The 8,585-nt window shown below is 39.5% G+C and overlaps 1 protein-coding gene across 1 annotated transcript in view; it reads left to right on the forward strand.

Moving 5' to 3' along the window:
* ARHGAP15 (Rho GTPase activating protein 15) overlaps positions 1-8,127 on the forward strand; it is a 339,350-nt gene extending 331,223 nt beyond the window's left edge. Inside the window, exon 15 of the mRNA XM_074594484.1 lies at positions 6,845-8,127. Within this exon, the coding sequence (XP_074450585.1) occupies positions 6,845-7,028 (184 nt within the window). The 3' untranslated portion in view covers positions 7,029-8,127. The remainder of the gene's footprint in view (positions 1-6,844) is intronic.
* Positions 8,128-8,585: the final 458 nt, after the last annotated feature.

Here is an 8,585-nt window from a genome sequence, read left to right on the forward strand (position 1 = left end):
CAGCTGAGGGCGGAGGCAGGAGCGCAGCTCCCGTTTTGCAGGAAAAAAAGGAGGACTTCTCCAAAGCACATTCCTGAACAAAGCCCCTGTAGAGGCCTGAGTCCCTTTAGATATCCAAATGTGCTTTTACGTCTTGGCTTCAGTCACCTGGAAAATTAAGACTTTCTCTACAAGAGGTGTGTGCAAAGGCAAGAACACACGTGCTCTTCAGAAAGGATGTAATGCAGGTGGCAAAGTTCACCCGCCAATGGTGAGAAGACGTTATTTTGAACTGTTCTTTTATTAAACCAGGCTAAGCCAGAATAAATGCCTTTCTTCAGCTTTTCGGAGTCTATTCAGCCAACTGTGAACCGATGTTGGGAGTCGGTTTAGTTATTATTTTCATTGAGGGCTAGACTCCAAGGCAGTTCGTCCAGGGAAGGGCTCGTGCTGCGAGATATGCGGGGGATCCCCTGAGGAAGCCCATTCTCCACCAGGTCCCTGTCAGCTGTCCAGGTACTATATATAGCTATCCAATGGTCAGATTTAAAGGCTAGTCTGCAGAAGAAGACAGCATCAAGTGCTCGTTCCTGCGTCCCAGAGCAACTGAAGAGAAGGGATTTTTCCCAAAGAGCTGTAATATGAACCCACAGCTGCAGAGCACAGGAAGCCTATGGAGTTTCTGTAGGCCAGGGTCCACGGAGGCTATTTTCAGCAAAAGCAAGCTCTTAAGTATGTCTGAACTATTTCTGACCCCTCTCGTAACATATCATACGCCATGACCTGGTTTCTCTATTACCAGTCTTGGACAGCTATTGTTTCCAATCCAACCTATGGAGAAACAGGAATTTCAAGTACCTCCGCATTTTACACAGGTGAAAGAAAGTAGCCTGAAACTTTATTAGTCCACTGTGATCCCTGAATTGTGTATATTTGCTGCAGAAGAAACCATGTAGCACATTTTGAAAGGGACAGACGTTTTCGTGTTTTGGAGCTCCTCTATAAGCATAAAACTCAGGTTGTAGCGATATACGCACAAATTCCCTCCCTCCTCTCCCAACATGGTATGCGGATTTCACAAACAAACAAGCTGGGGATTCAACTGATAGCGTTTGCATTTGCTTAGCTTCATCAGCTGGTGAGTACCACTGTAACACAACTCAGCAATTCAGCCACAGAGCCAGGACGTAAATAATAACGAGGTTTAGTTTGCATTCATAAAATATCAAGAATCCCAATTTATTACCAAATTTTAAATTTATCTACGTCGCAGCGCAATGAATTGAACCATTTACGCAAATACTGCTTATGGTATCAGGGCTCACTTACCACCGATTATTTCCGTAAGTCTCTCGAGATGGGGTTAAGTCACGCACAGGCCCTGTACCCTTCCTCCACAGCGGGTGTATTCTGCTGCCTGTTTGGTATATTCACCTGGATATGGATATTTCTGCAAAGCTTTGACCAGTTATAGCAGATCACCTATTGCCTGTGTTTTAAGAGGACTCTCAAAGCCAAACTTTGTAGTTCGGTTGGCTTTTTCGTACCAAAAGCCACTTAAGTTCTTCCTGAAGAACAGCTACTATAGCTGAGCTGAAATAAGTTTACAACAGAAAATGATGGTGCAGTAATATGTATGCTGTATCTCAGGGAAGCATGTAACAAGCCTTAAATGGAAAGGAAATACATCCAGAAGAAACCTGATGGTTTATCTGTGCATCATTTTCTACTTGTGCTTCCTTCCTAACACTGAAAAACCCGTCTGCAAAAGCCCTGCCAAAATGTGCTTATACACACACAGACATTATCACTTCGTAGGATGGTACGTTTTATTATCAGGTTATTTTCCAGTACATTTGGCACAGTTAAGGTAAGTATATTAACTTTACTTCCAAATAAAGAAAACAAAGTTGTACGGAATGTCTCAGCCATTGTCAATGAGTTAAGAACTGACAGGAGGTCCAAGTAATCAACCCTGTCTACTGCGCCGAGCTTTCCCCTGGGACATCTCTTCTGAGCATACAATGTATCTGACTGGCATGGATGTAGAATTGCTTTCAATAAAGATTTTATTTCAAGGTTGGATGATTCCTTCCCAAATGTCTTGTCGCTAAAGCAAAGTATGTAATACCTGTTATTTTTTAACTCCTGTGAACCAGCATTTGGGAAGGAGAGGATCATAAAATGTTGAGCTAGAAACTGTTCATCATCAGAGTCAAATTTTAACACGTTCAAAATGATTGGGAGCTCGGCAATAGCAAAAGTCAGAAAGTTGCTGCATAAAAACCGTCCCGTAACAGCGCAGTGACGCGACCTGTTAACCGCGTTATGGTTGAGGTGAGTTGAAGGCAGCTGAGCCATTCCCAGAGCCGAGTCCGTAAGCTAAAACATTACATTTGCATATGGCCGAGTATGTATAGGAAACAGATATTAGCTAATTTGAGGATAATTATTGGTAAAGTGAATCAATGGGATGCGCAGACTTTAACCCATTAAGGCAGTTCATGGGAGTTTACAGATCAAACCAGCCCCGTTGTCCGTCGGGATGAGGAGCTCTGGCCATGACAGCGGTCGCTAGCAGAGTTCAGCAAAGGTACAAAACCCACTCAAATGGGCTGCCATGGAATAATTCACTCATAGAGGAGTCAATACCTAATTCTGTAAGGTTAGTTGTTATACCAAGAGGACAGATGTCACACATATGTCATTTTTAATTCTTCCCGGGGAGTTTTCTTTATTCCCACGCACCTTTAATCTTTCTTGGCCTCCGTTTAGACTTTGGTTTCTGTCTCTTATGGCGGGGACTTCCCTGGTTAAATAAAATATTGTGCATACTGCTGGTGGACAGGATTTTGGCCTCGGTCCTCTACTGAATTCAGGGAATGGCATTTCCTACATATTTTTCTTACGAGGGTGACCCGTTCTTACTTTTCTGATCCCCTCATTTTGTAATGTGTTGCCCTTTAGTCATAACCTACATTACCACTTCATGGAAAAGCAGCAGAATTACTGGAAGTTTACCCTTAGATATCATTTAAAACAGTAGAAGAGTACTAGGCATGGCTAACACCAGTTCTGCTAAGGGTAGAAATGCCCCTGACATTGTGCAAACAAATCCTCGTAGGCTGGAAAGGGCTAACAAAGCAAGACTGAGCAGTTCTCAGTGCAGCTTGCAGAGGACAGCTCTACCCTCAAACACTCTCCAGCTTACAGTAAAACAGTGCCCTTTCCAACGGGGTTTTCCTCCCTAAGTATGCTGACTTTTCTCTCTAATTTTTTCTGTGCAGTAGGAACATTAAAAAGGCGAGGAATCAGAGTCACTGTCGAAACGCTTTCCCCTCCTCGGCAGTTACTACGGAGTAAAAATGGATGAGGAACATTTCCTAACACCTAGTGTGTTTGAAGTAATAATCCAGTGTGCTTTCCAAATGTCAAAATTAATAATGATTTTATTTAGAGAGTTTGAAAAGTGTAGGTTTAATGGAACCAGAGCGCCAAACTCGCCATATAATGACCCTCTTAGCTGTAGAGTTGCCCTGCTCTCAGTCACACGCTTTCCAGCTTACGGTTGCCTTAGCAACAGCCAAAGCATAAATTCCAAGTATTTTTTGCTTATATATCTGCCATTGACACCGGAGCCCTCCTATCAGACACTTCTGCTGTTTTAATACATCATTAATTTCATTACTATTAATAATGAGAACTGTATTTTCTGCATATCTCCTAACTCGTGATCTTAAAGGACCGAAGCCATTCTTGAAGCTCACTTATTTGGCGGGGGGGGGAATAAAACCTTGCACAGCATAACACCCAACAATTTCTTGATATGGTTCCAGCATCTGTGGCACCGGATTATAGATTGTTCCTGAAATAATCTTAAATTGATGTATCATTGCTCCTTTCATTTGGGCCCGACAAAAAGTAGTTCTGGCATTTCCTTTCCCTTTTTATGTTGTAAATGGTGTATCACTCTTTCTGTTCTTTTTCTTGCCAAAAAAAAAGGAATTCCTGCCCATTTTTTAGGGATTTTCTCTTTTAACATCTCAATTTCACTTCCCAGCTACAGTAGCAGCTTAAATTGTGCATATTTGTTTTTGGTTTTCTTTGACTTTTTCTTTTGCGGACAGATGAAAAAAATAGTAGTTATAGAATTTCATTGGTAAATATTTGTAATTTAAAAAGGCATAAGGTCCTAAACTTGTAATCCTTTTAGTCAGGCTGGACTGAATTCCTTTCTTCTTTCCCTGCAATAGCTGTATTTTACCAGAGATTATTTAACTACTCAGACTTTCCGTGTTTCCAAGTTGGCTTGGTTTATAGTTTTTTGTTATTACGGTCATCACAACAAGTACGACGGCATGAATAGATAGAAAATATTAGGAATTTCCAAGAGATTTTATCAATACAAGAATTATTATACTAGACTTAAGCTTAGGGGCCCCAAATCTACACAGATGGTCTTAGTGCCACGCTCTATATCGATGAACCCAACAGACAGCCGGTTCCTCTCCATCGCCAGTGCACACCATGCACATCCTCCCTTGCTTTATGCCATACCCTCACCTCCTGAGAGCCGAGTGACCCCAGACCATGTGCTGGCCATGCCTTGACTCAAACAGGACTTTGCGTGCAGGATGGCATCTCCGGGAAAAACAAGGGGAATTATTCTGCTTCAGAAAGGTGGCAAACAAGGACAGAGAGGTTGTCCTTCCATCTTCCATTATCTGTGTCCACATCAGAAACATAAGATCTCAACATCTTCCTCCAAATTTCACAGATAAAGGAAGTCAGGCCCCTCTTTTCCCTTCAGTAAATTGAGCCCTGCCACCACTATTTTCACCCTAACCCTGCTCATTCATGGTCCATTGCCTCCTGCTCCCTGCAAGATGTTTCTCCTCCAGCTTCACAGTGCTGTCCATCATCAACACCACCACATTGCAAAGCCATGGCTGATGCTAAATTGATGATCTCTAAAGTTACACAAGATATAACCGTTGAATATGTTCTTTTCCCCCTGGTAAATCAGTATCTGCCCATGCTGATATTAACTGCAAATACTTTATCAGTCTTCCAACTTCTAACATGTAACAAGCTCACCGTAAATCGAGTTCTTCTCACAGGGAGGATGCAAGCTCAATGTATGTCCTTCTGCATAAGTGGCAGGAAAACAACCTTGTCACCCCTGTAACTAACATTTTTAATTGTCGTAAAGATGCGTGATGTCCATCAGAAGCCCACAGTCATTTGGCAACGAAGATCCCAACTTTTGAGACCTTCCGAACTCCTAACAGAAGAGATGATATGTTAACATTATCACAGAGGAAAGATAATTAATTTTTTTTAATTTATAATAAAGATGCTATATTTTAAGAAACTAATAATTAAGACAGTCTGATCAGTGCCATATGGAGAGTGTTTTGTGCAATGGACACCACAGTTGCAAGCATGAGGCAGAATTAAGTAATGCTTCCTATTTATATATGGGGAAAAAACATGAGATTTTATGTTCAAGAAACATGGTAAACGACTAGATTGGCAGAAATCCACAAGAAGATGCTCTTTGCTGTGTGACCCACCTGCTAACATGAAAGAAACCTTTTTTTAAGTGAGTGTACCCATTATGCCTCATGAAGTTGCTTTCGCTTATAGCGTAGCTTCCTGTAAATTCAGCAACAAGTATGGGAAAACAGAGACAACTATGATGATTTTTAAATTGCTGTCTGGATCTTAAAAAGGTAAATGAGTGACAATGAGTGAGAGGGGAAAAAAAGCAGAACTTGGCTTCAACAGTCTACTTGGAAGATTTAAGTTAAAACTAACAGGTTAAGGAAGCACCCATAAATTCAAACATTTACATATTAAAGTTACTTTTAGTTCGCATTCCTTGGTAGAGCTGTGTAATTTATTTATAAAATATGTATCTTCATTTACTAGTCTTTCCAACCTAGGATATATTATATATTCTGGAAGGTGGAAGGAAATGGATTTCTACTTAGTTCATACTCACTGCTGCAGAGATTTATGCGAAACTGCCTACCTAAACTCCATCCATTAAACCTATATTGTTCTTAGACCAGACTTCTCCATCCTTAATGTCATTTCCACAAGAATATTAAGTCTTAATACAGACATAAGATCAACTTTTAATAATAATAGTCCTCCTCTTGTAATTTTGCGGGTAATAAAGATATCAAAGGTTATAATCCTTACCATTATTTTCTAAGTCATCTCATTAAGGTATGTGGTCTCAGCGTCTTTCAAGAAACTTTGTGTCAGGATAAGGCATGCAAAAGTCTTTAGTTATATAAATTTCACAATCCATTTCAGACCATACTAACTTTATTGGATTTAAATTAGCAGAAGGAATGTGTTTCATATGAGCTCTATATTAAGGGGCTTTTTTTGTTTCCCCAACTCTTTCAGTGCTGGAGACTATGTTAGGAGAAGCAGGGAAGCTTCTCCCTGGAGCCGCCAAAACTGTTGACGCCAAAAGTGCTTAATTCCCTTAGCATAAAGAGCAATCCTGATTTTTGGTATCTAAATGTATGAGCTCAGAAATTATTGCACACGTACCAACTAATGCTCATTTCACCAGATATAACTGTGCCCTGATACAAGAGTATTGTAAACGGGGCTCTAGACCTCCACCCCACACACATCTTGCCGTCTGGGGCTGACTCTCCTTTCCTCATTTGTCAGGTTGGCAGTTCTTTTCCCTCCCTCTTGTCTTTCTTTTTGATGACTTCACCAAACAAACACCCCTGTTAGGAGAATCAGTAAAAAGTGCCTCTATGTACTTCAAATGCAACAGCGACTCCTTTGACATCCCTCTTTTTTTTAACCAATTCTTTCCTTTCGTCAACAGGATAGCAGCCAAGGAATCCGTGAATCTTATGTCAACACAAAGCTTAGGAATTGTGTTTGGACCAACACTCCTTAGACCTGAAAAGGAGACAGGGAACATGGCAGTCCACATGCTGTACCAAAATCAGATAGTTGAACTTATGTTGAGTGAGTACAGCAAGATCTTCGGCTCTGAGGAAGACTGACAGACAGGGCCTGTTATTGAAAACGTTCACATCTGTCTTGATGTCTAATATTTTTACATTTCTGTAAACATATTTCTGAAATATTTCTTTTTCTTTCAAGTGACAGATGCCTCATTTTGTGAAAACTTAATGATGATTTTGTGTTTAATTTTCAAACATTGGAATAAAAAATATTGTCAACATTTGCCTATATGTATTCTGCATTAACCCTTTGAGAGTTTCATTATGCTAGCACTCCAAGTGTCATTTTTTTTTGCAAGCTGAGCATACAGCATATGGCCAAAGACCATAGAAAATGCTGTTTACCAACATATGCAATGGCACAGAAAGACAAATAGTAATTGAGGAGATTTGTGGAAAACGGATTAAAATATGTATATTGAAGGCAATGAATTAAAACAGTGATACCAGATCATTTGTAGCTAATCTGACTATAATTTACCTCTCTCTTTGATACATATTGAAAGTTAAAGACATGATGAATAATCAGTTTTCCTACCCTGAGAGTTCGAAAAAAGATTACATTTAATATTTTTAAACAAATAAATAAAAAAAAAAAACCACCACCACCATCAGAATGTCACTATTTGCATAACAGTGCCTAAAAAAAAATAAAAACAAAATTGGAACTTTGGCATTTTCACTTAAGCGCAGTACATGAAATGAAGACATTGCACGACTGCTCATTTTAATGTAACATCCATTTTGATTCTTCATCACACTGTACATCTGCCTGCTTTCCCCAGCTATCTCGTGTTCTGTAGCATTTGTATTGTGCTCCTGAGGATGCTTTATTGGTGAACTACATTAAATTCATCTAGAAAGAACTTTAAAAAAAAAGCCTTTTCATATGCCCTTAGGATTACTTGGCTAGACTTGAATCAATTTATGCATTTGACGGTTAGTTTCAGTTGTCATGGATAAACAAAAGGGTAACTGTCTAGAATATATCAAATATTGTTTCATTTTGAAATGTATGTTTCCAGCTATACACATCTCCTACCCTGTTTTGTACAAGTATTCTGCTGATAAAATGTAGACTTATGTTTGACAGCTTTTTAATCAAGTTCAAAGAGAATAAATAAAACTAATCCAGTGTGGTAAAGAGTCTGTCTGGTTATCGATTTGTTCATAAAACGAAAAATAAACCATGTAAATAAGATGTGTGAAACACAGATCTAGAAGCAAATATTTAAAGCAATTAAAGACCCCAAAACATAGGATTAATGCATAGGTCTGCTGTGCTAGAGAGATATGTCTTCAATATCACCTCAGCAGATCATGGATTACTTCAGTTTTCACTTAGCATCATTTTGCAAAATACCATGTTATTCAGGAAAGGTTGCTCCTCAGAGCAGTCATTTATGGGAACAAACATATAACGAGGCTTGATCATTAACTAAGACCAGACTCTTTCATCAGGTCCTAACACAGGCAGAAAACAACACCAAGAAAACATAAAAATTGGCCCCAAGATGTTTTCTGACTTTATACGTGTCTGAAAAATCAAGCAAAACAGAGGGGTAGTGACCAGTAATTAAAATTAAAAACACAGAA

Source organism: Larus michahellis, chromosome 7, assembly GCF_964199755.1.
Source record: "Larus michahellis chromosome 7, bLarMic1.1, whole genome shotgun sequence".
In the NCBI taxonomy this organism is placed as follows: domain Eukaryota; kingdom Metazoa; phylum Chordata; class Aves; order Charadriiformes; family Laridae; genus Larus; species Larus michahellis.